This window comes from Phascolarctos cinereus, unplaced genomic scaffold (genome assembly GCF_003287225.1).
Source record: "Phascolarctos cinereus isolate Bilbo 61053 unplaced genomic scaffold, phaCin_HiC Scaffold_726;HRSCAF=1367, whole genome shotgun sequence".
NCBI lineage: Eukaryota > Metazoa > Chordata > Mammalia > Diprotodontia > Phascolarctidae > Phascolarctos > Phascolarctos cinereus.
Window position 1 is genome coordinate 425,015,071 of NW_027556098.1, and position 27,220 is coordinate 425,042,290.

Here is a 27,220-nt window from a genome sequence, read left to right on the forward strand (position 1 = left end):
CCTGTATGAAAAAGAGGCGCCGCCGTGGAGGTCTCTGGGAAGCGACGCCCCGGGGGGGCTAGGTGCGCAGTGCGCAGGCGCAGCTTTTGTGCTCACAGCGGGGGGCCAGAGGGATGCGGCCTTTGTCCCAGGCTGGGCGGGGCGGATCCGCAGGAGGCCTGGGAGAGGGCGGGCCCGCTAGGGGGCGTGGTCATGGAGGGGCGGGGCCGGAGGAGCTGTAGGCTTGCGAGGCGGCCTCGTGGATGCTCTGGTGCTGCCTGTCCCTGTGCTTGCAGTCCCTTGGTAGGTGGGAGTGGCTGTGGGTCGGTGTGAGTACCTGCGAGGGTGAACTGATGCGCGTGCGCACGCGTGTCCACGCTGCTGGGTGCCCGTTTGCCCCGTGGGCGGTTGTGTGAGTGCAGCGAGTGTGCTGGGGCACGCGTGTCTGGCGCAGTACCCCCACTGCACCCCGAGTTGGACGGCTGAACACCACCAGAGACGGGGACCTCACTATCTGTCTGATGGGTAAGGTGGTCTAGTTAAGGGGTGAGCGTGATGTGGGCGGGAGACCGTGTCATTTGTCGCCCACCCCGGGGGTTTTAAAATGTCATTGAGAGTCCAGGACTCTTGGAAGTTAGAGGGGAAAGTCTAGCCACGCCTGAGTGGTTAGGAGAGAGCAGGATCCAGGACACGAAGGTTCACATGTCTGCCCTGCCAGTAGCCATCCAGCCTAGAAGACCTCTGGGGACAGGGAGCTCACTGCTTCGGATGTGAACAGCTCCCATCTCGGTGCGGAGATGCCCGCAAATTGGCGCTGGTTCTGCCTTGGGGTCTCTGCTGAGCAGCTCTAGCTCCTCTGCCTGCGTGCCCTCTGGCCTGGAGGTAGTGAGCAGAGGACCCTCATAACCCGCTCTGCCCAGGTCTTCTCCGGCTGCAGGCTCCTCCTCCTCCGTGGCCCCAGCCTCCTGCTCTGCTCCCGGCTCTCTGGCTGGTCAGTATCCTTCCTAAAACGAGGATCTGTGGTCCGGACCTGCCCGGTGTCCTTGGAGAGCGTGCTGGGCCTTCTGCATCCCACTTCTGCTTCACTCCCCCCAGATGTCTTCACCTGCTCTGTGGGCCCCCAACACAACCCCCGTTCTGTCCTCTCTCAAGTGGAATAGCATTGTAAAGTGCTTCACCCGGCATACCATAGGCACTCTATAAATACTTATTCCCTCCCACTTTTCCGCTGCTTTTTGGAGTGGCCCTACTCCATTTCTTCCTGTTAGAACTTCCCATCTCATTGTGTCTCCTACATGTCAGACGAGGAAGGGTGGGAGCTAGCCTTCTCCTAGAGGGAGGCAGCGGCGAGCACACGGGCAAATCCAGGGTCCTTTGAGGAGGGCAGGGGTAGGGCTCGCCTAGGGGAAGGGGGTCAGGGGAGGCTTCCCAGGATGCTCTCTGAGTGGAGCCTCGAAGGGGAGAGAGCTCAGGGAGGGCCGTCTGGCACGGGGGCCCCCGTGCAGAGGCTGAGGGGCCGGCCCTGCGAATGGGCTGGAGCAGGAAGGGCCTGAAGTGCCAAGGCTAAGCACTTTTCCTGGAGGCAGAGGGGAGCCTTGGCAGGAAGAGTGTTTGGGCATCTTCGCAGAGAGGGGAAAGGTGGGCAGACCAGTTGGAGGTGGCCAAGGGAGTGCCTAGACCTCTCTGAGGAGTGCCCAGATAGCCTGTAAGACTCGATGCATCGTCCGCCAAAGGGCATCCGTAGCTGATTGTCTCAGAACGTCTGTGACTTCACCGGCATGGGCATGCCCTCCAGAGCATGGCCCGCCTTCTGGTGGAGAGCCTCCCCAGAGCCACGTGTGTGCTCAGGGCGGCCTTCTGTGCTTGAGAGGACCTCACGAGCTGGCCTTGGACGATCCAGGGTCCTCTCCTGGGCACAATGAGTGACCAGAGCTGGACCGTAGTGGAGGCTGTCCATCTGAAGCTTGGTGAGGAGGAAAGAAAGGCTGCTGGGATTAATCAAAGGAGGGTGCAGGATTCAGGGGACAAAGGTCCCTGGCTTCCAGGGCAAGAGCCCTGAGGTGTGCTAGAAATCCTTAGAGATGTAAAATAAAAGTTTAGCGATAGCTTTGGGTTTTACCACCTCCTTCCTGTCCCTTATAATAAAGGGATAAAAGGCTGGGGAGAGTTAGTGTTCCACACCCGTAGACCACTGCCTCTCACAAGAAGCGGCCCCTTCTCCCGGCCTCTCAGGGGCTTCACTCCAGTAGTTTTGGTGTCGTTCTGCTTCCTACTTCTCTTTCTTCGTCCCAGCCGTGTTTCTTACAATATGGGAGCATCCCATTCTCTATATGGACCAGTTTGCTGAGCTGTTCTGCGGTCAGTGGGCATCTGCTTGGTGCCTGCCAGTGGAATCTCTGGGTCGAAGGACATGGACGTGGTAGTAGCTGGCTTCTTGGAGTTCACCTGGATTTCCAGAACCGCCGGCCGTTCTCATTCCGTGCACAGCGCCTGCATGTCTGCAGCTTCCTTAGCCATCAGCGACTCTCCCTGGCCTTTGTCACCTCTGCCCGTTTGTCCGGGTTGTTCTGATTTGTGTTTCTTTTGTCATTAGTGATTGGGAGGTTTTTTCTCTGGTTTATAGGAGTTTGAAATTCCTCTTCTAAGAACTGGTTGTACGACATTTCTGTCGGCACATGGCCTTTGGTCTCCCATATTTCTGCTAGTTGCCTGTCCTGGATCATCAGACCCCAGGGTTTTGTTTTTGGTATTTGATGCAGGTTTTCCCAGGTGACCTGCTGCTTTTCTTAGCCCGTGCCGTCATTTTGTCTGGGTCGAGGTTTTTCAGTGACGTCTTGGTGCTGCCGCCCCGTGTTTAGGTGAGAGTTCATCCTTTTGCTGGAGCTGCGGAAGACCCCCCCCCCCATCTGCTTCTCTTCTTCTTTCATGGTCTCAACTTTCGTGTTCAGGACCCATGATCGTTTTGAATTTATCTACCCACGTAGTGTTAAGTGTTGGTCTAAACTTAGTTTCCGCCAGACTGCTTTTCAGTATTCTGGGCAGTTCTGGTCAGATCAGGGAACCCTTTCCTAGGTAATGGGTGCTCCCAGTTTCCTGAGCCCTGAGTTATCCAGTTCCGTTATTTCTGATTCTTCCTTGTCTGGTCTGCTTACTGATTGACTTCTTTGGTTTCTTAAACCAATATTAAATGATTTTGGTGACTGCAGCTGATTGTAATTTAAGGCCTGGAAGAGCTCCTCCCCCTTCCTTCTTTTTTCCCTATTTTTCTGATGGTTTTTCCTCTAGGTTGTTGTGAATCCTAAAGCTCTTGTTAGCCCCTAGCAAGGGAGAGGGCCTGTCCAAAGTTGCTCAACTCGCAGTAGGCAGAACTGGGCTTGGACAGCTGGCCTGCTGAGGCGTCCTCCAGCATTCTTTCTGATACATCCATTGCCAAGGAGACAAAGGAAGTAGGTCCAAGATAGCAGCTTGGGGGACATCTGGGTTCAAGGGAGTAGACTGAGGATGAGGAGGCTTTGGAAGGGCTAGAGAAGGGGTGGACTGAGAGGTGAGGGGGGAACTAGGAAGGAGGGTGGTCTGAGGGGAGGGGGGGAAAGCAGGAGGGGAGCGTGGTCTGAGAGGTGGGAGGGAACAAGCAGGAAAGGGGGTGGTCTGAGAGGTAGGGGGGAACCAGTGAGGGGGTGGTCTGGGAAGTGGGGGGAGAACTAGAAAGGGGGGATGGTCTGAGAGGAGGGGGGAGAAGCAGGAGAGAGTAGAGGGGCCGTGGGAGCCGAGGGGAGCAGGTGGAAGTCAGAGGCTTTGGGGTGGGCAGTAGCTACAGAGAGGCAGGGGGGGAGCCCCGGGAACACAGAAGAAGCCACTGAGAGGGTGGCCGTGAGGTCTAGTTCTTGGGGACCTTGAAAAGGGCTATTTCAGCCCAGTGGTTGAGACCAGGCTGATTCCCAGGAGATTGAGGAGTGGGTGGGGGAGCCACGGGGATTTGGAGGCCCTGGACAAGGAACCCTTTCACAAATTTGTCTTTGAGGAGATAAGTGATGTGGGTCCTTGCTGGGGGTGGCAAGACCAAAGGGATCTTTCTCTTTTCCCTAAAGGAAAGGAGCCCGGCTGGGTCCAAGGGAAGGATACAGGGGGAGATGTGGGAGGGTGATGGGCGCTTTCCAGGACCCCCGCAGTGATGGGGTGGGGGCCACACGAGGGAGGGAAGGGGGACTCCCCATCCACTATCCCATGAGCCAGCCTTGCCTGGGGCAATGGGCGGAGAGTCTCTCAGCCTGGCAGCTTCTCTGTTGCTCAGGGGCCTGCCGAGTCTGGGTTTACAGATGTGCCTGTGGGTCAGCTGGCCGGGCTCTGCCATTTTTTTGTCCTACCTCTGTGACCCAGGGTATGCCGGGGGAGGCCCACTTCTCAGCCTGGCCCCAAGGTCTGGCCATTTGGCTCAGGCCCGTCTCTCCCAGACTCAAGGTCAGTATTCCTGGCTTGTGGCCTTAGAGCTGGCGGGAAGGCCAGCCTCGTCCTGCAAGGGAGGATTCTGGAGGCCGTGCTTGCTAGAGACATAATGCCAAGCAAGGGCGTCTCACCTATGCCAGGGCTTCCTTCGTGCCAGCATGACAGTGTGGGTAGAGGGGCTCCCATGGTCCCAGAGCGTGGGAGTGAGAATGCCCCTCAGCTGCCATCTCATCTGGCCCTGGATGAGGAGGCAGAGACAGGGAGGCACACACCCACGCACACACACCGTCTGTGTGTTCCAGGGTGTCAAGGGGGAGTCAGGGGCTGCTCTGAGCTGGTCTGGGGCAGAGTGATGACCGCTGGACAGACTGGCTGCACCCGGACGGCCTTAGCCTCTTCCCCATCCTCCCTCCTCACAACCTGTAATATCCAGGAATATTATATGGGGCACAGCTGGTCCTGGCCTTCCTGGAAGTGAGAGGAGGGTGGCTGTGCCCTGGGCACACACACTTCCCCATCCCATACACCAAGCCCGGGCAAAGGCGAGGGCTTTGTGGGACCCCTAACGCTTCAGGATAGAGAAGGCCATTGAGGACCTTCCCTCCCTCCTGGGCCCACGTCCCCAGCGAGCACAGGCCTCTGCCCACCATGGCTCCACTTTTTGTCATTTAAGCTACTTGTGGTAGAGGAAGTGAGGGCCTTTTTTCCAGCCCCCCCCCCCCCGTGGTGAGCTGTGTGATGGAGGCAAGTCAGGAGGGCGTGTGTGTGTGTATGTGCAGTGCATGTGCGCATGTGTGTGATGTGTACATGCATGTGTGTATGTGTTTGAGCCTCTCTCTCTGAAATCCAGTGAGTGTGACCCACGTAAGGGGTGGGCCCTCTGTACACCATCTGCTCTATTTTTGTCTGCCCGTCCACAAGCACTGATTGAGCACCTACTGTGCGCTGTGCTGTGCTAAGAGCTGGGGATGCAGAGAGAGGCAGAGGACAGTCCCTGCCCTCCAGGAGCTCACAGTCCAGCGGGGGAGACAGCCAGGCACGGAATATGTGCAGATGAGCCTGAAACAGAATAAATAGATCATTAATGGGGGCAGGTGCTGGAAGTGGGGGCTGGGGAGGGCTTCCTGTGGAGGGGGCTTTCATGGAGACTTGGAGGAAGCCGGGCAGGTCAGTAGTGGGAGCAGCGGAGAGAGTCCGGGTCTAGGGTACAGCCAGAGAGAATGCCGGGAGCGAGAGCTGGGACAGCCAGGAGGCTGGGGGCACTGGATGGAAGAGTGTGTGCTGGGGGGTGGGTGTAAGGAGACTGGAAAGGTTGGGGGGCTTTGAGTGCCAAATACTTTGTGTTTGATTCTGGGGCAATAGGGAGGGGCCGCTGGAGTTTTGGGGTGGGCGTAGGGGGTCTGGTCAGACCTGAATTTTAGGAAGATCACTCTGAGGAGGATTGACTGGAGTGGGGGGAGACCGGAGGCAGGTAGACCCCCAGCAGCTATGGCCATTGTCCAGGCATGAGGCGATGAGGGTCTGTCCCAGGTGGGTAGCAGCAGCAGAGGAGAGAAGGGGGCGTATTGGAGAGATGGTGCCGAGGTGAAATCGATGGGCTTTAGCGCCGTATTGGACATGGGGGTGAGAGGATAAGGCATCCAGGATGACCCCTGGGTTGGGAGCCCAGGGGATGGGGAGGATGGGGGTGCCCTTTGTAGTAACAGGAAAGATAGGCAGAAGGGAGGGCCTGGGGGAAAGATGAGCTCTGGTTCAGATGCGTTGAGTTGCGATGTCTGCTGGACTTCCAGTTGGAGATGTCTGAGACATTGGAGGTCAGCCAAGAGAAAGCAGGAGGGAAAGTCGATTTGAAAGCCCTCAGCATAGAGATGGCCATGAAATCTATGGCAGCCAATGAGATCCCCAAGAGAAGTCATATGGAGGGAGAAGAGGAGGGGGTCCAGGACCTTAAGGAAACAGCTGCTGTTAGTGGTGAACCCTGGGTAAAGGCCCCACCAAGGAGATGGAGGAGCAGTCAGAGAGGGAGGAGGAGAACCAAGAGGGAGAGGGGGAGAACCAGGAGGGGGAAAGAGAGAACCAGGAGGGGGAAAGAGAGAACCAGGACGGGGAGGGGGCCCGTGGACCTCTCTGGCCTCCAAGGGGGTGCTGACCTCTGGGCGGTTTGGCAGGCTTGAAGGGGCCGGGTGGGACTGAGATTCCCCCCAGCTGCCCCTGGCCCAGGCCGTCCCTTACTTCTCTGAGGGTCCACAGACCTCTCAGTGCTCTCTGACGGTTGGCTGCTGTTTTTCACTTTTTTTCCCCAGTGTGTGGCCTGGCACCCCATGCAGAGGAGCTGCTGAATCAAAGCACGAGCCCCACCTCAAGCTTTCCCACGTTCATGTTTAGATTAGTATTTTATTTAGAAAACTAGACACCTCCAATAGTCCCACAAAGTGCCTGTCTTCCCCCACCCCCTCCATTTATTAAGCACCTACTTCATGCTTGGATACAAAGAGGAGGACAAACCCACCAGTCTGTGCCCTCGAGGCCCCCAGTCCAGTATGGACCAGCGATAGCCAGGGTGCATTGGGGTCCTCTCAGAGGGAAGGGGCACCAGGACAGGCTTCCTGTACCTGTGGAGAGCTGGGAAGCCAGGAGGCAGAAATGAGGAGGAGGTGGGAAGGGCCAGAGAAAAGGCAGGTTGGGGGGCCCACATGAGGAGCAGGAGGTGGGCCGGCTGGATCATCGGCTGGGGGGGGCAGTGGGGGGGGGGAAGCAGGGCGGCTTGGGCGTGAAGGGCCTCGGGGTAGGGGGTGTGATCCCAGGGCAATAGGGAGCCTCCAGAGGTTATTGAGTAGGGGGTGACTTGGTTGGACCCGGCGTTAGGAAAGTCACTGTCACCTGAGTGGAAGAGGGGCCAGGGCGACATTAAGGCAGTGCCCAAGCCTGTGATTTCCTCTACCAGAGCAGGTCGGTACCTTCTCTGCAACTCAGCCCCAAGCAAGAAGCTGGTAAGTTATGAGACTTACCCAAGGTCGTACAGCCGGCACGTGGCAGGACCTGAATGCAGGTCCTCTCGATTTTGAAGATGGCTCTGTTCACTGTGCCACACTGCCCATCCCCCAGCAATAGGAACACAGACTCAGAGGTGGAAGGAACCTTTGAGCCCACCAAGGCCACCCCTCTTCTTTCACAGATGCCTGCCTTGCTCTCCAGTCTTCAAGGTGGGCCTGGATCCCAGACTCCAGGTACAACCTCAGGGAGGCTCTTCGAGGCTGCCTCAGTTCCTCCAAGGCCCATCACCAAGGGCCGGTCTCTGGTCCTTTCCTGGGGGTCTAACCCAGTCGTGGGGTTAGACTAACTCGGTACCCAGGGGAGCGAGTAGTATGGGCTGAGGACCTGGGGTTGGATCCTGCCCCCGATGCTGACCACCTGGAGGACTCTGGTCAAGCCCCTTCATTCTGGGCCTCAGTTTCTCTGACCCTGATTTTCCTGATGATGCACATTTACCCTGTCCTGCCCTCTTTCTGCTGAGCTTTTCCAGGCCTGCCATCGTGGCCAGGGTGATGGGTGGGTGGCAGGACTTTGGAGCTATGGGGATCTGGGCCCTCTGGGCCTTCCTTATTTTTATCAGTTCGGTTTCCTCTGAAAACCTTCCATAACCACCCGTTGGTGGCCAGCTCGCAGGAAGGAGTGTTCAAGGCTGTGATTGAGAAAGTCGCTTTTCCCTTCGTAAAACCCTGACCTCTCTTTAAAAACTGGACCTTGGTCCCAGCTCCTCATCTGGCCTTTACCAGCCCAGGCCGCCTAGGGAGTGTCCTGTCTGGCTTTTCTTTTCTTTTCTTTTTTTTGGTTTTTGTTAGGCAGTGGGGTTAAGTGACTTGCCCAGGGTCACACAGGTAGTAAGTGTTATGTGTCTGAAGCCGGATTTGAACTCAAATCCTCCTGATTCCAAGGCTGGAGCTCTATCCACTGTGCCACCTAGCTGCCCCCCTGCCCCCAGTCTGGCTTTTCTGAGCCGCTAGGCAGCCCAAGGCCCAAAGGAGGCAGTGCCCCCTCCCCTCCAGGGCCCCTGCTGTTCTGTACCCCAATCTCATGCACACGGTCTGAGGTGTGCCCTTGTCCCCTCTGCCTCTCCTTCCTTTTCCTAGCATCCTTTGTTAAGGGGCCACAGCGTCCCGGGTGTAGGCTGGGTGCCAGGGCCTCAGTGACCAAGGCAGAAGAGCCCCGGCCCAGCAGGAGCTCCCAGCCTCTCTGGCAGGCGCTGTCTGCGCACTGTGGAAATGCGGTGTTACAGGAGGAGCCTTAGGAAGGGCACAGTGGCCAGCTAGCTAGCACGTCTCCCTGCTTCAAGGCCTGCCAAAGGCTTCCCAACAAGCCTATCGTCCCCATTCTACAGAGGAGGTGACTGATGCCCAGAGAGGTGAGTGACTTGCCCAGGGTCACATAAGCCAGTATGTGTCAGAGGCCAGCAGGCCTAAAACGGCTTTCTCTGAGTTCTGCACCTTCCTCTGTCGCGGCGTTCCCGAGTTGTCCTATGGGACTTTTCCTCTCCTTTGCCTTTGGCCTCCTGGTGGTGCCGACTCGTGGCTCTATGCCGCTTCGGTCTTGGAGGCCCGGTGGGTGAGGGGGAGTCCTGATTGAGAGGCACCAAAGTGAAATGAGGTTTTTCTTGATCTTTAGAGCAAGAGTGTGAGGCATTGTGAGTAAAAGAAATTGCCTCCATGCAGGAGGCAGCTTAGGGTTGGAGACAAAGCCCTAAGCCAGGACTGAGGTGCCCTTGAGAAAAAAGGGCAAAGCACCCCAGGGCTGGTGGTCAGGGAGAGAATCTGGTGATGGGGACACTGGGAAGAAGGTGGGAGCAGGCAGTGGAGAGGGAGACCTCAGCTCCTCCCCCTCCTGGAGAGGAAAGACCCCATCCCCCGCCTGAAAGGCCTTGCGTTTACTCTGTATAGGTATTGTGTGTGGCACTGTGGATGCAGGGCTGGACTGGAGTCACAGAGACCCGAGTTCTGATCCCACCTCAGATACTGCCTTACTGCTGACCCTGGGGAGGGGTGGTAGTACATTTACCTCCCAGGGTTCTAGTGAAGACCAAATGACCTAATATGTGTGAAGCACTTTCCTAAAAAACAAAACAATAGCCTCCCAATCTCTGCACATGCCAGCTAGCCCTTTGTGTCCGGGTGTCATCCCCTGCTAGAACATCGGCTCCATGAAGGCAGGACAGCTCCAGCTAGCCCTCTGTGTCGGGTGTCACGGTGGACCGGGAGGTCAGAAGAAGCCATGCCTTGTTGGAGTGGGAGGGCAGAAGGGAGGAGGCTGGGAGTCTGGGGAGGACCTTCATCTCTTTGGAGGTTGACAATCACAGGAAGCAGAGGAGGAGTTGGGGCTTGAGGCCCTGCCCACCCCATTCCCCTGGCCTGATGGAGGTCCCTGGCTTGTTGCTCACACGGAGGCTCTGCAGGTATTCCTTCTCTCCAGGCATCTGCATCAGTACATACCTGGGGTTCATGCATGTAGCGTCTCTGTCACCCCTCCTCCTTCTACCTTAACTCTGGTCTGTGCTGTGTTCCAAAGCACTTGGCTCCTGGGACAAGAATATCTTCTTGGGTGGGAGACGTCCATTCCAGCCAAGTTGTTAGTCAACAGGCCTCCGTTAAACTCTTGGCTGGGTGCCAGGCATGGTGCGGACCCCTGGGAACACATCTAGCAGCAGAAACAAAGACAGCGTGTAAAAGGGAGCCATAGAGGAGGGGGCAGAATGCTGGAGAGAGCCCTGGGGCGTTGAGTCAGCAGCACAGCCCAGAGAAAAAGGAAGGGATCTTTGGCTGGGGCCTCCTCCTCACATTGGAGGATCACTGAAACACAGCCCCCTCCCCCCAAGCAGTGCCTGTCACTTAACCTGTTTTTCACCAAGGACAAGGTCTCTGTCTGAGGGCTTCACTGTGACTTAGGGTTAGAAATTCCTTGCATCTCTGTTTAAGCCCTAGTGGTTGAATTGCCGCCAGTCAGAATCAGTTTGGAGGCCGTGCTTCCAACAAACTGCCAAGGTTTCTTTGGGCTTGCCCTCATTCCCCAGTTTTTCAGCCCTAGTCCTCCTTCAGTGTCTCATGCAATGAAAAATTAATGGGAGCAGGGGAGGACCTAGCAGGCAACAAAACCTTGCCATACTCCGTCCTTGCATATGTGTGGCAAAGGCCTTCCCCACACTCGTGACTCATTTAGCTGTGTGCATCCCCTCTGCCCCCCCCCCAGGAGAATTACCCTTTCCCTGAGGGATGGGCAGCTTTGTTCTCCAGTGCCCGGCACAGTGCGGCTCCATAAGTCGACGGGGAGCTCATCCCCCTTAACGTTCAGTGTAGTTGGCACTTTCCCTCAGATGGCAGGTCTCGGACACCAGGAGATGCTGAAGCTGCCTGCCACAGGGATGGGAGATGGGGCCTGAAAAGCCGCCCTCCCTTTCTTCACAGCTTTTCCTCTCTCATCCCTCAGATATAAGGTCTGTGAATCTTGTACCTCCCCAGGAGGGGAGCCCAGAGGAGCGTGGAGTGTCATCCAGGGGCGTGTTGGCCATCGTGCAGGTGAGTCGGGGTCTCCTTCCTCCCCAGGAGTGTCCTCTGAGCTCCTGGACCACAGACACCTTTCCTTCTCGAGGCCTGTTTCCCTCCAACTCAGAAATAGTGAGGAAAGGCCCTTAGAGAACTCCTGGGTGAGGCCCTTTGCTCTACTTTGGAAACAGGCCCAGGCCAGGAAGAGTGCCTTCTCAGCCTCACACAGTGAGCTGCTGGCCTGGGGCACAGCTGTCCTGACTGCCTCTCCCCCTCTGCTCCAGCCACACTGTCACGTCCCTCCAGATATGTACCTTCAGATGCACTTCCTGTCTGCCCTGTTCCTTCCCCAGTGCCAAGGGCTCCCTCCCTGCCCCCAGGGGTATGACTGGGCTTGGTGTTTCAGGAATCAGTGACCTTCAGGGACCTGGCAGTGGACTTTGACATGGAGGAGTGGGGCTATCTCTGCCCTTCTCAGAAGGAGCTCTACAGGGAAGTCATGCTGGAGAACTACAGGCACCTGGTGTCGCTGGGTAAGGACCCTTCCGTGGGGTGGTGGACTCTACGCTGAGGGAGGCAGCTCTGAGAACTGAGGAGGCACCACGGGGCTCAGCCAAGGTTGTTCTGAGGCCGGAGGCGTGCCTGCCCCTCTCTTCACATCCCCATGCACATCCCAAGTTAGGAGAGGGACTGGAGTCATTCCCTGGCCAGTTACACAGCTGACAGGTGTTAGGCACGGCCATTTCGGCCTCTGCATTTTGTCCTGGAGGAGACCACCGCTGAGAGAGTGATTGTTCTCAAGGTCAACCAGCCAGAGAATGGCCAAACTATGACCAAGTGTGGGGTCTCTGGAGGAGACTACTCCAGAATCATTGGCTGTAGCTGTAAGACAAGAAAAATAAAATGGTCACTTATTGTTCTTAAAAAATATGGATGGCTTATGTTTTTACATCACATTCATTTCCAAATATGCCCCTCTCGGTGGGTATCACCCTGCCCCAGCAACCCATTCTTGTAACAGATTTAAAAAGAAAGAGAAATAAAACAGCTGGACAAAACTAAAGAATGGCAAGGCCCCATCTGACAGGATGAAATGCCCTACCCATAATCCCCCTGCCTTGTGCCTGGCATCCCTGTCTCATGTCCCTGCTCCCCCTCCTCATCCCCAGCATTCCCCGCCTCATACCCAGTGTCTCCCACCTTGGCAGAAGGGTAGGGTAGAGCATTTTCTCAGGCCCTCTCCAGGGGGCCTTTCTGGCTCACAACGGTCTTGCTTCATTGGCTTTCCGCGGACCGGCATCTCCCACTTGCCCATCAGTCTAACGCGGTTGGCACTCTGGGGCAGCTCGACCCTTGTGCCAGGAGCACATGCAGAGCTTTGTGGTTTCTTTCCATGAGCAGGGCTTCTGGAGGCCAAGCCAGACCTGATCTCCCGGCTGGAACAAGAAGAGCCACAGGTGTGGGAGGTGCAGGAAGGGGCCTCTGGCAGTGTCTGCGCATGCACAGGAGGGCCCTTCAGCAGGGAGCCGGGAGCCAGGGGGAGCCGCCCAGCTGCCTCGGAAGGATGGGACTGGACAGGTGGGTGTAGGGGAGGGTGGGGGTGGGATGGGGGAGCACCTTAAGGACCACAGGGCCTTTCCATCCAGCTTGTAACTGATACATTTAATACAGGAGTCCTTAACCTGTGGTTTGTGAACTTAAAGAAAATTTTTTGATAACAAGAAATTGGTTTCCTTTGTAAGGGTATATATTTTATTTTATTTATTTAAGAATATTACTTTGAGAAGACCCCTTTAGCCATGGACCACTTCTCAGAATGCTGTTTTAATTGCATGGAATAAAATGCATAATATTACAAAGGAAGCTAATTATATCCAAATACAGCCACCAAAAATTTAAAAATAAAGCTCAAGGCCCCAAGGTTAAGGACCCCTGCTCTATGGTGTCTGCATCAGAATCCCCTTCACAGCAGAGCCCAAATGGTTCACCACCTCTTTCTTGAGGATGTCCTGTGAGAGAAGACCTACTGCCTCTGGAGATGGCCAGCTCCAGTTCTGCATAGTTCTAGTGGCTAGCAAGGCTTCCTGTGTTTAAAACCCAAATTTGCCTCTTTGGAACTTCACCCTCAAATCTACTCCTCAGAGGCTTCCCCTGTGACGGCCCCTTAAGTTCTCAAAGATGGCTCCAGGGGCGTCCCTTTGGCTCTTTCTTTAGGCTACTCGTCCATCTTTAACTCATCCAGACCATCCACAGCTGGCAGACTCAAAGTCCTTCACCATTCTCAGTGTGTCATTTCTTTTTTTTTTTTCAGTTTTGTCTTGTATATTTCTTTTTCATTCATTCATTCATTTATATATTTATTTATTTAATTTGTTTATTTTGATTTATCAACAATCACTTCCATATTTTTTTGAGTTTAAAATTTTTCTCTCCCTTCCTCCCCACCACCCTCCCCCAAGATGGCGCACAATCTGATATAGGCTATACATTTACATTCCTATTAAATATATTTTCACATTGGTGAAGTTGTAAGTAAAATTTAAAACCAATAGGAGGAACCATCAGAAAGAGGAAACAAAACTCAACAGAAGAGAAAAAAAAGCAATTTAACCTTCACAGCTATGATTACTATCTGTGTCTTTTTCTCCATCCTTTTTCCTGCATTTATGCTTTTCTTTCTCCTTTCTCCTTTTCCCTCCTCACTAGCGTTTTGCTCTTGATCACCGCCTCCTTCAGCCTCTCCTCCCTTCTATTATCCCTTTCCCTTTTCTTCCCCTTTGCCCTTACTGCTTCTTCCCTCCCTTCTATCCCTCCTCCTTTTTCTTTCCCCCCTTTCCTCCCACTGTCCATACGGCAAGTTAGATTTCTATACCCAACTATATTATTCCCTTCTTGAGCCAAATCTGATGAGAGTAAGGTTCAAACAATGCTCACCCTGCCCCTTCTGTCCCTCTGCTGTAATAGGATTTTCTGTCTTTCCTGCAATGTAATTTACCCTTGTCTGCCTCCTTCTTTCTCAGTAGTTTTCTAAGATCAGATTAATCCACTTACTTGGATCCATTTAACCCACTTGATTAGATTTTTTTTTTATCATTACATCAAAGTCAACTAATATCCACCCCCCTTTATATATACTCCTTTAACATGGTATAATAACAATACAGTTCTCAAGAGTTGCAAGTGCCATCTTCCCTTGTAGGGATGTAAATAGTCTGCCCTTATTAACAACAATTTGTATCTTTCTGTGCCATTTACCTTTTTATGTCTTTCTTGAATCTTATACTTGAAGATCAAATTTTTTGTTGAGCTCTCATCTTTTTATGAGGAAGTTTTGGAAGTCACCTATTTCATTGAATATCCATCTCCTCCCTTGAAAAATCATGCTCATTTTTGCAGAGTAGTTGATCCTTGGCTGCAATCCAAGCTCCTTTGCCTTATGGAATATCATGTTCCATGCCCTGCAGTCTTTTAACTGGTTCCATAATATTTAAATTGTTTCCTTCTGGCTGCTTGCAGCACCTTCTCTTTCATCTGGTAATTTTGGAATTTTGTTATTATATTCCTTGGCGTTGTCAATTTGGGGTCTCTTTCAGGTGGTGAGCGGTGTATTCTTTCTGTGGTTACCTTACCCTCTGGTTCTAGGACTTCCGGGCAGTTTTCCTTTAAGATTTCCTGAAAGATACTGTCCAAACTCTTTTTTCCATCCTGACTTTCAGGTAGTCCAATGATTTTTAAATTGTCTCTCCTGGATCGATTTTCCAGGTCGGTTGTTTTACCTAAGAGGTATTTTATGTTTTCATCTATCTATTTTTTTCATTTTTTTGTTTTTGTTTGACTGATTCTTGCTCTCTCATAGAGTCATTAGTTTCCATTTGTCCAATTCTAGTTTTTAACAGATTGTTTTCTTTTGTTAGTTTTTGTACTTCCTTCTTCAATTGGCCAATTGTGTTTTTAAGGGATTTATTTTCTTCAGTGTACTTTTTTTTCAATTGGCCAATTGTATTTTTTAAGGACTCTTCTACCTCTCTCATTAGACTTTTAAAATCCTTCTTGAGCTCTTCTAAGGAGGCTTTTTGGGCTTCAGACCAGTTCATATTCCCTTTTGATGTTGCAGATGTGGGTTTGTTGACAATATTGTCCTCTTCAGAATTTCTGTTTTGATCTTCACTCTTCTCATAATATGAATCTATGGTACGTTTCCTTTTACTCATGGTGTTTCTTTATTCCCTGGCCTTTAAAGATATTGAGCTCTCCTGCTAGGGAACAGAGGGCACTGACCCAAGCTTCTTGTGTTGGGAGCCTAGGTCTTGGTCACTGGCTTTGTGTGTTGGGGCCTGTTAAGTTGGCAATTGCAGGCTATAGGTTTCTGGCAGCTTACTTTGTGTTGGGCTGGCATCAGCAAGGCTGGAACTTTCAGGCAATTCTAGGTTGCCTGCTTTTCCTTTCCTTTAGCTTTCTTCAGCTCCTTTTAGATGGGTGCTGCAGGGTGTTTATCTGCCTGGGGCCCCTTGCAATGCTGCCTCCCTCATTTCTGCTAATGTGCTGGGAGATTCTTTTGTGGTAGAGTGCCAAGGCACCTGGTGGTTTTCTGAGCTGGTTTCCACTGGTCCCCCCCCCCCACTGAGTCACTCAGAGGTCCAGGTGTTGGTATTTGCCTGCTCTACCACCTGGGCTTCAGGATCTCTTCCTGGTTGACAATTGGAGGCTGTAGGGTTCTGACAGCTTACCTGGTATCGGGTTGGAATCAGCAAGGCTGGGACTTTAGGAAGACCCTAGGTTGCTTTCTTTAGCTCCTTTCAGATGAATGCTGCAGGGTGCTTATTGGCCTGGGGCCCTTTGTAGTGCTGCTTCCCTTATTTTTGCTGAGGCACCAGGAGACCCATTTGCTGGGCTGCTGCACTGGTGTTCCCTGTCTTTCTTCTAGTTCAGCTGTTCCAGGGTTTTTTTTTTTCTGGGGTGATATTTTCCAGGTTTTCAGAGATTGATAGGGGAGGGTGAGAGCTACTACCTTTTCACTCTGCCATCTTTCAGTGTGTCATTTCTGCCCAGTACTTGCTTCAGATGTGGTGGAACCCAGGACCTTGAGTCTCTCCCCTTTCTAGGGCTCAGCGGCATCCCTCTTAATGTATCCTAGGATTGTCTATCCTTCCTGGCTGCCAGTTTTCAGTAGACTAGTAGGATTTATGATCTGGGTGAAGGATGACCTAGTCCAGATGGGTCAAATTTGCAGAACAAAATCTCCCCCACCCCTGCATCCTGAACTAGATTAAAATGTAATTGTGAAAGGTGTAACAAAATAAATACAAATACAGCACAATAGAGATAATGCTCATTTGTGGTTTTCCAAGTCAATATGTGGCCTGCAGGGATCTGTTTCCATTTGAGTCTGACCCATTGGCCTAGCCTTTACTAGAGGTTCCTTACAACTTGGGTTCAATTTGTTTTCATTATTTTTTTCAGCCTGGAATATTAAACTTGAGAATGAGGAGTCATGTCAAAAGAAAGGAGGAGGAGGATCACGCAGAACCTTAGTGAAGAGATTCAGGGGGAGTGTTCCCAAGGACCACCTGCTAGGGGAGCTTCCTATCCAAGCCCTCAGTGTGTGGAAGCACATGGCAGGCCTTACAGGGGACCCTCCAGGGAAATTCATGTTACAGGAAAGAGGCTTGGCGCCATTGTCTTTTCTCCCCGGGGGAATCCATAATCAGCAAGGAGTCCATGCCTGTATTGATCTTGAGAAAAGCTTTAGTCACAGTATCTGCTGGCCCACAAGACCATGGAATTATAATGTATATGAGAATCTCTCTCATTACCACATAGCCCTCATTCAACACCAGGGACTCAAGAGGGGAGAGAAACCTTATGATTTTGAGCAGCAATGTGAAAAGGCCTCCAATCTCACTCAACACCAGAGGATTCACACTGGAGAGAAACTTTATGAGTGTAAGGAATGTGGGAAGAGTTTCAAACGAAGTTCACACCTTATTCAGCACCAGAGAATTCATAGTGGAGAGAAGTCTTATAAATGCAATGAATGTGGAACAGCCTTTAGCCAGAACTCACATCTTGTTAGACATCAAAGAATTCACACTGGAGAGAAACCTTATCATTGTAAAGAATGTGGGAAGGCCTTCAGCAGGAGCTCACATCTTATTCAACACCAGAGAATTCACACCGGAGAGAAACCTTATGAATGTAAGGAATGTGGAAAGGCTTTTAGCAGGAGCTCAGCCCTTACTCAACATCAAAGACTTCACAGTGGTGAGAAACCTTACAAATGTAAAGACTGTGGGAAGGCCTTCAGCTGGAGCTCAGCCCTTACTAATCATCAAAGAATTCACACTGGAGAAAAACCTTACAAATGTAAGGAATGTGGGAAGGCCTTCAGCTTTAGTTCACTCCTTACTAAACATCATAGAATTCATACTGGAGAAAAACCCTATGAATGTAAGGAATGTGGGAAGGCCTTCAGCCAGAGCTCAGCCCTTATTAAACATGAAAGGATTCACAGTGGAGAGAAACCCTATGAATGTAAGGAATGTGGTACATCTTTTAGTTGGAGCTCAGCCCTTATTCAACATTATAGAATTCATACTGGTGAGAAACCTTATGTATGCAAGCAGTGTGGGAAGGCCTTCAGCCAGAGCTCAGCCCTTATTAAACATAAAAGAATTCATAGTAGAGAGAAACCCTATGAATATAAAAAATGTGGGACAACTTTCCATTGGAGCTCAGCTCTTGTTCAACACCAGCAAATCCACACTGAAGAGAAATCTTAAAAAATGAAAGATGAAAGCCTTCAGCCACAAGTCATCCCTTATTCAGGAAAGAATTTTTAGAGGAGAAATACCCCTATGTAAGTGAGAAGTGTATAAAGCCCTTCATATAAAGTTCAAACTTTAGTCTATATCAGAGAATTCATATTGGAGGGAAACTGAATTCCATGAATGTTGAAAGGCCTTTAGTCAGAGGAAGACTCTCACTCCATCAAATCATTCATCCACTAGGGAAATGTAATGAATAGCCTTCAGTATGATGGTGAGGTTTAATTGCACATCATGCAGTTCATCCTGGGCAATAACCCTAAGAGGGCAGAAAATTTGGGAAAGCCTCCAGGCAAAGATCTAGCTGACTTTACCACCCATGGAGTCATCCTGGAGGGAATTGCTACAAATGTAAAAAATGTGGGAAAGAATAAAGTGACTCTATCTATACCTAACTCCACATTGCCACCTCAAAACAGTAAGAAATTTAGCAAAAAATATTTTTTAATGCAATAAAGAGAAGTGAGGAAAGAGATTATTACTGAGAAAACTTTGCAGAAAAGTCAGCAGAGAGGTCAAACTAATGAGTGAATAAAAAGAAATCCTCTACCATGAGAGAAAAGAAAGCAATGAAAAATCCCCAGAAGAAAGGAACGATACTACTCTGCAATATCTAGCCTTGAGAAATGAGACTAGAACCACCAGAGAGGGTGAGAATCTTATCAAAGTAAAAGATGTGAGGAGAAAATTTGGAACTCAAAAAAGAATTTCAAAAGATAAACAGAACTGACTGTGTAGAATAAAAGGTAGAAGGTGTTAATAGAGGACTGGATACCATGAAAAGAGAACAGCAGAAACAGATCACAAAAATGCTAAGATGTAGCAAGAAATATTGGAACAAAGGTAAAAGAGCAAAATCAGAAGAACAGTTGAGAACTCTGTAGAATACGGCAGATGAGCTTAGAGAGGAGCTTAGTGAGCCAGTCTGAAAACGGTTGCCCCCTACCCCCAGAAACAAAGACCCTGAATACCATATTTCTTGAAATCATACAAAACAATTGCCTGGAAATGTTGGAATTAAGAGTCCACAGGAATTTGTCAAAGAAGAATCTTCCCCCATTCCTGCCACCACTTTAACTTATCAAGAAATATAGTCAAGGACGTCTAGTGCTTCAGAGTTGAAGAATCTTGCAAACTGCAGGAGGTTCACTTATCAGGGAACCCTGTGTCTGGTGCCTTGAAGACTACTCATTGATGATGGAAGAAAAAGTAAGAAAAAATTCCATATACTGACAAGCAAATAAAAATGGTTTCTATGCAAGAATAACTTGTCCCACAGAGTTGAGCACTCAGTGACTTCCATTTATTCTTTCTGAGAAAGTCAAACATGAGCAGGGAAAAGTAATCCCTATCCCCAGGGAGCTTTCCTTCTGATGGAGGAAACAACATGCAAATAGCTAGGGACATAGAAGACAGACACCGAGCCACTGGAAATTCATCTCAGAGGGGAAGGCACCCAGCCAGAGGCTCCCTGTGAGGTGGCATTCGAGCTGAATCTTGAAGGAAGCCAGAAAAGCCAAGAGGCAGCAATGAGAAGGCACAGTATTCCAGGCACAAAAAGCAGCTAATGCAAAGTCCTGGAGTGTCCTGTTTGAGGAACAGCAAGGTGCCCACTTAGCTGGAATGGAGCGTGTGTGGAGAGATGTAAGGGAAGAAACATGGGAAGGCAGGAAGAACCAGGCTCTGAAGAGCTTCAGATGCCAAACAAGATGCTGTATTTTATCCTGGAGGTAATAGGGAGCCAATGGAGATTATGAGCAGGGGAGTGACATGGTCAGACTGACTTTATGAAGGCTGAGAGGAGAATAGATTGGAGTGGGGAGGATACCAATCAAAAGGCTATTGCAGTAGTCCAAGGGAGGGATGAGAGCTGAACTAAGGCTTGACGGTGTGTGAGGACAGGTGATAGATATGAGAAATACTATGAAGGTAAAAACAAGGTTGGGCAACAGATTGGATCCATAGGGTGAGTGAGAGTGAACATGACAAAGTGGTTGCAATGCTGGGGGACCCGGGAAGGGTTTGGGGATCTGTTGTGGACATGTTGAGCTTGAGATGCCTCTGGCACACCCAGGTCAGGGTGTGACCGAAGCTCAGGAAAGAGACTAGGGCGGGGTGCGGAGATCTGGGTGTTGTCTGCACAGAGACTGTAGCGGAGGAGCTCGCCAGATACGATCACGCAGAGTGAGAAGACTGTGCAGTACGGAGCCTTGGGTGAGTAGGTGTGACATGGAGGCCACAGAGAAGGCTGAGGATTCCTCAGCCAGGACAAGGACCGGGAGGTAGTAGTGTCATGGAGCCCGGAAGAGGTGGCATCCCAGCGGGAAAGTTGGTGAGCGTCAGACGTCACAGAGAGTTCAGGACAGATGAGGATTGAGGAAACACTGTTAGATTTGGTAGTTAAAGAGGTGGCTGGTAACTGGAGAGGGATGCGGTTGGAGGCCAGACTGTAGAATGAAGAGAGTGAGCAGAGAGAAGGGAAGATGCTGACTGTAGGTGGCCCGCTCGGGACTTTGGCCATGAAGGGAGGGGAATAAGTGTTTACTGAGCACCTACTAGCACTTTACAAATATCATCTCATCGGATCCTTACAGCAACTCTGGGAGGTAGGTACTACTATGATCCCCATTTTATAGTTGAGGAAACTGTCAAACAGAGGCCAAGTGATTTTCCCAGGGTCACAGGGCTAGTAAATGTCTGAGGCTGTATTTGAACTCGGGTCTCCTGACTCTAGGCCCAGCACTCTGTGTACTGCGCCACCTTCTATAGCAAATGGAGGTGGTCAGATCAAGTGAGAGCTTTTAGTTCTGATCAGCCAGAATTATCTTAATGGGATAAAAGGGGGAGGAAGAATTGAGTGATATCCAAGGGGCAGCTAGGTGGCGCTGCAGTGGAGCGAGCACCAGCCGTGGAGTCGGGAGGACCCGAGTTCAAATCCGGCCTCAGGCACTGTGTGGCTGAGGGACCCAGACAATCCACTTCATCTTTCTGCCTCAGTTTCCTCATCTGTAAAAATGGGGATGATAATAGTAGCACCTGCCTTTCAGGGATGTTGTGAAAGATCAAATGGGATTGCAAACCTTAAAGTGCTATGTAAATGCTGACTCTTAATTTTGAAAAAATTTTCATCAGAGAAATACATATTAAAATAACTCCTAGGTCTCGCCACACACACCGATTAGCAAAGATGAGAAGATTCAGGGTGGGAGGGCTGTAGGAAGATAGGCTTACTGAGTCACTGTTCAAGGGGCTATGCACTGGTCCACGTTTTTGGAGAGCCGTCAGAGTCACTGAACATGTATTAGATACCTCCTGGGCACTGCGCGAAAGACAGGCCCCGTCCTCAAGGAGCTTTCAGTCTAATGGAGAGGAAAACACAAACAGAAGCTGCAAATTGTGGGGGGCTGGGGCCTGTGGGGGGCAGGGCCTGGCCCTGGGGCCTGATGGGGGCGTCCGCAGCCAGGGTGGGCGATGCGCAAAGGAGGGAGTTACAAAGTTGATGTCACCTTGCAGAATGATGAGTTCCTGGAAAGCAGCCACGTGGAAAATGATGAGGGGAATTTCCGAGTGTCCTCACTGGTGGTAGAGGATTGGGGAGGGAGGTCTCTCCAATGCCCACCTACACCTTCTCCAGTCAGAGGGACGGAGGGTTCTCAAGGGCAGCTGAGGAGGGGCGAGATTCCAAATTGATTTCATCTTGCAAGGCTAGGAGTTTCCAAAGATTGTGATGTCCAGGAGTGCAGTCAAATGGGGAATAATGTTTGGAGTGAGGGGAGAAGAGTTAGCAGTTGTCATATCCTTTGACCCACAGTCATTGCTCATGTTCTTACATCCCAAAAGGGGTGAATCTCAGTGAGTAAAGACCCAGACTCTGTATGTACAGAGTAGGTACAAAGAGATTCACATTAACATTGCTGGAGAAGCCAGTCCAGTGTTGGGAGAATGGCTGAGCAATCTGGAGTATGAATTTGGTGGAATTTGACTGCATCATAGAGATTTAGGAATGGGAAAACTTCAGAAACCAAAGGCAGCTTTATGACGGGATGCTGAATGAAGATGGCAGAACTAAAAGCCAGTGTGAGGGAAAGCTCCCCCTGGCCCATTCAGACTTCAGAAATGAAAAATGAGCTTCTGTCAATCATGATTACACCATTAGGTTTACTTGATTTTGTGAGGGAAGGGTGCTTTGAGGATGAGGGGCCCCATTGCTTAGATAGAGAGGAGGCTTCTTAGAAGAATTAGACCATCTAGGAATCCACATCAACAATCAATCGACCTAGAAACTTGGGCCTGACAGTTAAGTGTTAAGAAAGACAAATACAAACAAATTCATCAGTCCCTGCCCTCAAAGAGCTTATATTTGAAGGGGGAAGATAACACAGAAAAGGGAGCTTTGTGTCCTGGTCCTCCTCCCCCTTGGACTATTCCATCCCTGTGTCCTTCATGGCTCTTAACCTTCCTTCTAGCTCTGAGATGTGGGTATCCCCAAAGCTGTGTACAGGGCTCACTCTTGCCCTCTCTCTGCACCCCTCCTCCTTCCCTTGGCTTATATGACTGATTTTTGGAAGTGATGCTGACCTTTCTTACCATCCCCAAGCTCTCCCAAGGGCTCTCTGACCCTAGGAGCTCCTCCTCATGTCTGTGTGGGGAATGGGAAGGGCACGTCTAGGGGCGCCCATCTTAGGACATTTTTTAGCCAGGTGTAGCTGACTTCACAGTTCCTCTCTCGTCCCTCAGATTGGCTGTCCCTGAGTCTTGCCCTTTACCAGAGAAGGATGGGATGGCAGCTTGGGTCCTGTTGGCCAGAGCCCAGGTGAGCTGAGGTCTCCTTTCTCCTTAGGACTTAGGCCTGTCATCCCAGTTCCTTGATTCCTGGTCAGCTTCTTGGGGATGACAGCAGTGAGGCCAGGAGGGCTACAGCCCTTGCCTTCTTCCTCTCTAAGGGGGCTCCTCTCAGCTTTAGACTGAGCTGAGAGGTCCAGCTCCAGTCTCAAACTCTCTAGCTCTTTGCACCCCACCCAAGAGCTTTGGGGAGAATCACTTAACCTAGGTTTGCCTCATGTCTAGAATGTTCCCAGAAGAGGGTAGGGAAAAGTATTTAGTGTATGGTATAGACCAGGTATAGGACAGCTATTTATTTCCTCTACATAAGACTCATGAGAGCATATTAAAAAAGCCTTAAACCTTAGAACTACATTATGCACCTAACGAGTCAAACATGGAGTGTTTTGTGTGACTGCTGATTATACATTTTTCTTAACAAACCCCTCCAGGTTCATGTCTCTGGCAAGCCAGGCCAAGCAGGGCTGGTCTCAGCTTCCTACAGCCTTCCTCTTGTCCTAGAAGGGCTCAGTTCCCAACTTGTTGCTTTCAAGGCTGGCAGTGTCCATCTTGGATCTCCACTTGGTCACCTTTTCTAGGGAAAAGGCACAAAGCCAATGAGGGACTGCGGCTTTGAGATCTCCTCAAGCCCCAGAGGCCAGCAAGCAAGCGTTCTGTTTCTGCAGTCAGAGGCTTGGCCATGATGCAGGAAGAGAGGTCTAGAGGGTGGCATCACCCCTTCTTGGGGCCCCTGAGTCAGCCAGCTCCATTGCTGAGCCCCATGTGACTCTGAGACTGCCGGGGGGAATCAGCACAGTCTGCATGGGAGGTGCTCCAGCTCACCCCCTACAATAAGACTCAGGCTCACACAGGTTATAGACTATGGACCACAGACCATAAGGGCCCTCTAGGCCAACCCCTCCATTTTGCAGATGAGAAAACTGAAGGTGGAGGGACATGCTTGGCAGCGTCAATGGCCAAGCATCCAGCACAGTGCCTGGCACGTAGTAGGCGCTTCGTGTTTGTTGATTCCTGCCTGAGGTCCCACAGGTCTATAGAAAGCAGCAGAGCTGGTATGTGAACCCAGGTTCCCTGGCTGCAGTTCCAGAACCTTCCTGCTGTCCCACTCACAGCCTAGCTCCATGTGTGAGGGAGACACTGAAGCTGCTGCCCTCCTTGTCCTATAGTAAAGTATTGTCCTTAGAGAGGACAGGCCCAGAGAGGGGAAATTACTTTCCTAAGATACCCAGCAAATGAGTTGTAGAGGTGGAACAGAACCTCAATATCCTGACAATGATGAGCACCATGTAGCCTCTCCCTGCACGCACCCCTGCCCTCCAGGACACCTTTACACCCATTTCCCCTTCCTGTAGCACCAAACATCCTTTCTCTCCCCACGGCTACATAGGGGGCAGCCACTTGGGTGGCCAGAATGTGGTGGCTGTTTGAAGAAAGTGGTGACATTCTGGGATGTGGTGAAGCACCGAGCTTGGGGGGGGTGGGCGCAGAGGTTGAGCCCGGCTGAGGAGCTGAGCCTCCCCCATGACCCTTGAGCTCTGCCACTGGGGAGTTGGGAACTGAGAGCGGGGGGGACAGCTGCAGTACCCAACTGGGCTTGTTCCCAGCACAAACACCTGTTCTCTCTTGGCCCCAGAGACTGTGTGTGTGTATGTGTGTGTGTGTGTCTGTGTATGGGGTGTCTGTATGCATGCACATGTGTTTATGGTGTATATATGGTGTGTGCATGCACTAGTGTGTGAGTGTATGTGTATATGATGTGTGCGTGTGTGTGCACATGCTGCGCCACAGGCCTTCCACGCCTGCCTGCCTCTTGCCTTTTCTTGGCGGTGGCTTTTTCTTTCAATTTTATTTCATTTTCAGATCTGAATTCCCTCCCTCCCATCTCTGCTCCCCTCAGCCCCATCAAGCGTGTTAGAAAAGCGCAATCAATGTTACAAACACGTACGGCCAAACAAAGCAGAACCCTACATTGGCCACAGCCACAGAAATGTGTCTCAGTCTGCATTCTGTATGTCTCATCACGGGTCCTCTGGAATCGTGGTCAGTCATGCCAGAGCTCCTCCGTTTGTCTGTAAATGCTGTTTAAGTGTACGCTGGCCAGCTTCTGCTCCCTTCGCTCTGCATCAGTTCAAGTGGTCTTCCCAGGTTTCTGTGGAACCATCCCCATCATGGGGATTTCTTACAGCACAGTAGTGTTCCGTCCCATTCACATGCCACCACTTGTTCAGCCATTCCCCAGTTGATGGGCATCCCCTCACTTTCTAGTTCTTTTTTGCCACAGAAAGAGCTGCTATAAATGTCTTTGTACATGTGGGTCCTTTTCTTTCTTTGACCTCTTTGGGGTATGGATTGAGTGGTGGTATTGCTGGGTCAAAGGGTATATATAGTTTAATAGTTTTTTGGGTGTAATTTCAAATTGTTTTCCAAAAAGGCTGGCCCAGTTCACAGCCCCACCAGCCATGCATTTGTGACCCTGTTTTTCCTTTTTTTTTTTTTTTGTTGGGCAATGGGGGTTAAGTGGCTTGCCCAGGGTCACACAGCTAGTAAGTGTTGTGTGTCTGAGGCCAGATTTGAACTCAGGTCTTCCTGAACCCAGGGCCGGTGCTCTATCCACTGTTTCACCTAGCTGCCCCATGACCATTTTTCCACATCCCTTCCAGCATTTGTCATCTTCCATCTTTGATATCTTAGCTAATCTGGTGGGCATGAGCATTGTTTCGTCATTTTTCAGCTGTGTCTGATTCTTCATGATCCTTTTTGGTGTTTTCTTGGAAAAAGATATTGAGTACTTTGTCATTTCCTTCTCCAGCTCATCTACAGATGAGGAAACTGAAGCAAACAGAATTAAGTGATTCACCTCAAGTCACACAGCTAGTAAGGTCTGGGTCAGATTTGGAACAAGGGGAAGAGGTATAAACATGGGATCTGTAGGTGGTGTCCCAACAAGCAGCTGTCTGTGAAGGTGGGAGCTCTAACAGGCAGCCAGGGGTTGCTGGATGGAGGGCATCTACAAAGTGTTCGTCAGCAAGCTCCCATTGAGTGCCCACTCTGTGCCAGGCGTTGTGCTTAGAACCAGAATACAAAGACAGGTGTGAGACAGCTCTGCCCCCAGGGAGTTTACAGTGTATTGAGGAAGACCACACATACATGCATAGGTGCATACAGATAGAGCAAGCATTAATTAAGCCCTTCTTGTGTGCCAGGAACAGTGCTAAGTCCTGGGGATAAATGAGGTAAATACAAGTAGAGTTCATGCCCTGGTAGGGAGAGAGACAATGTGCAAACAACTGTGTCCCCTCAGAGGGGAGGCACTGGCAGAGGAGGGGACTGGGAAAGGTCCCGTAGAAGGAAGTCGGGAGGCACCTGGCCACCTCCCATAGGATGACCCCTAAAGTGGCATTTGCTTGTGGGCTGCCAACTCTCTGTGTGGCTGAGGGTGATGATTGACGATTCTGGCGATGCTTGGATGAGACCTTCGAAGTCCCTTGTAACAGATCCAAATGATTTTCTTTCCCAGTTTCTTTCAGCCTGGGATTTTAGACTTCATAACCTGGAGCCACCTTGAAATCCAGGAGAAGCAGCCTCCCCAGGGACACCAATGGGCAGACTCTAACAGGATGTGTCTGAAGATTGGGTCATGGAAGGAAATTGAGACTTTCCAGCAGAGACTCTGGGAAATCCCTTTCCCAGCAAAGTGGTTTCAGGAAGATGACTGTCTTTGGAAACACAACCTCATTTGGGAAGGGAGTCCATAAATGTCTCCTTTTGGGAGACCTTAGGAGCCTTGAGGTCATGGAATTATAATAGACATGGGAATATTTCCTGTTGCCACACAGTCCTTTGTGACCCCTATAGAGAGGGGAGGGAAATTGTGAGTGAAGCTAGAACTTCCATTTTGAATAAGGGACCTAATTAATGCTAGGCAGAAACTTGATCACCGTAAGGAATGTGGATAGACCTTTAGGAGATGTTCACATCAGAAAACTTCTAGTGGAGAGGTCTTGTAGATGGGAGGAATCCACGTGGGGGAAGCTTCAGCCTGAACTCATACCTCCTTCAATAGCGGAGAACCCCCAGGAGAGGGAGGCCTTGTGCACACATATGGAACATGGGAGCAATCCACTCGACAGCAGGGACCTCAGCCTGGCAGGAAGCACGAATGTCAGGATTATGGAAGGGCCTTCAGCCCCAGCCGAGCCTTTACAGAACATCAGAATATTCACAATGCTGAGAACCTCCATAGGTGTCCAGAGCATTCAGCTTCAGCTCACGGATTACTGACATGATTTATGCTGGAGAGAGATTGAATGTGAGTGCTGTGAGGCTACTGTCTGTTGGTGCTCATCCTGCACAAGAGAATCATGAGTGTAATCAATGTTGTCTCCAGCTAAAGATCAGCCCTTATTAAATGCAAAAGAATTCACATTGAAAAGAAACCGTATGTCTTTGTTCATTATATAGGCTGGCTAGGTGGCACGGGGCGCTGGGTTTGGAACAGGAAGATCTGAGTTCAAGTCCAGCCTCAGACACTTATTAGGTGTGGGACCCTGGACAGGTCCCTTGACTTCTGTCTGTCTCATTTCCTCAGCTGTAAAATAGCAT

At 50.9% G+C, this 27,220-nt stretch overlaps 1 protein-coding gene across 2 annotated transcripts; it reads left to right on the forward strand.

Annotated features, from left to right (window-relative positions):
- On the forward strand, positions 1–27,041 carry LOC110197769 (uncharacterized). Of its 2 annotated transcripts, none has more exons than XM_020971823.2 (5): positions 1–282; positions 10,897–10,985; positions 11,359–11,485; positions 12,354–12,530; positions 16,413–27,041. In XM_020971823.2, exons 1-5 carry the CDS (start codon positions 243–245, stop codon positions 17,729–17,731), a joined length of 1,752 nt encoding a protein of 583 aa, XP_020827482.1. In that variant the 5' UTR covers positions 1–242; the 3' UTR covers positions 17,732–27,041. The 2 variants fall into 2 exon arrangements, with proteins under 2 accessions (XP_020827482.1, XP_078002539.1); XM_078146413.1 differs by lacking the exon at positions 1–282 and adding an exon at positions 299–504.
- Positions 27,042–27,220: the final 179 nt, after the last annotated feature.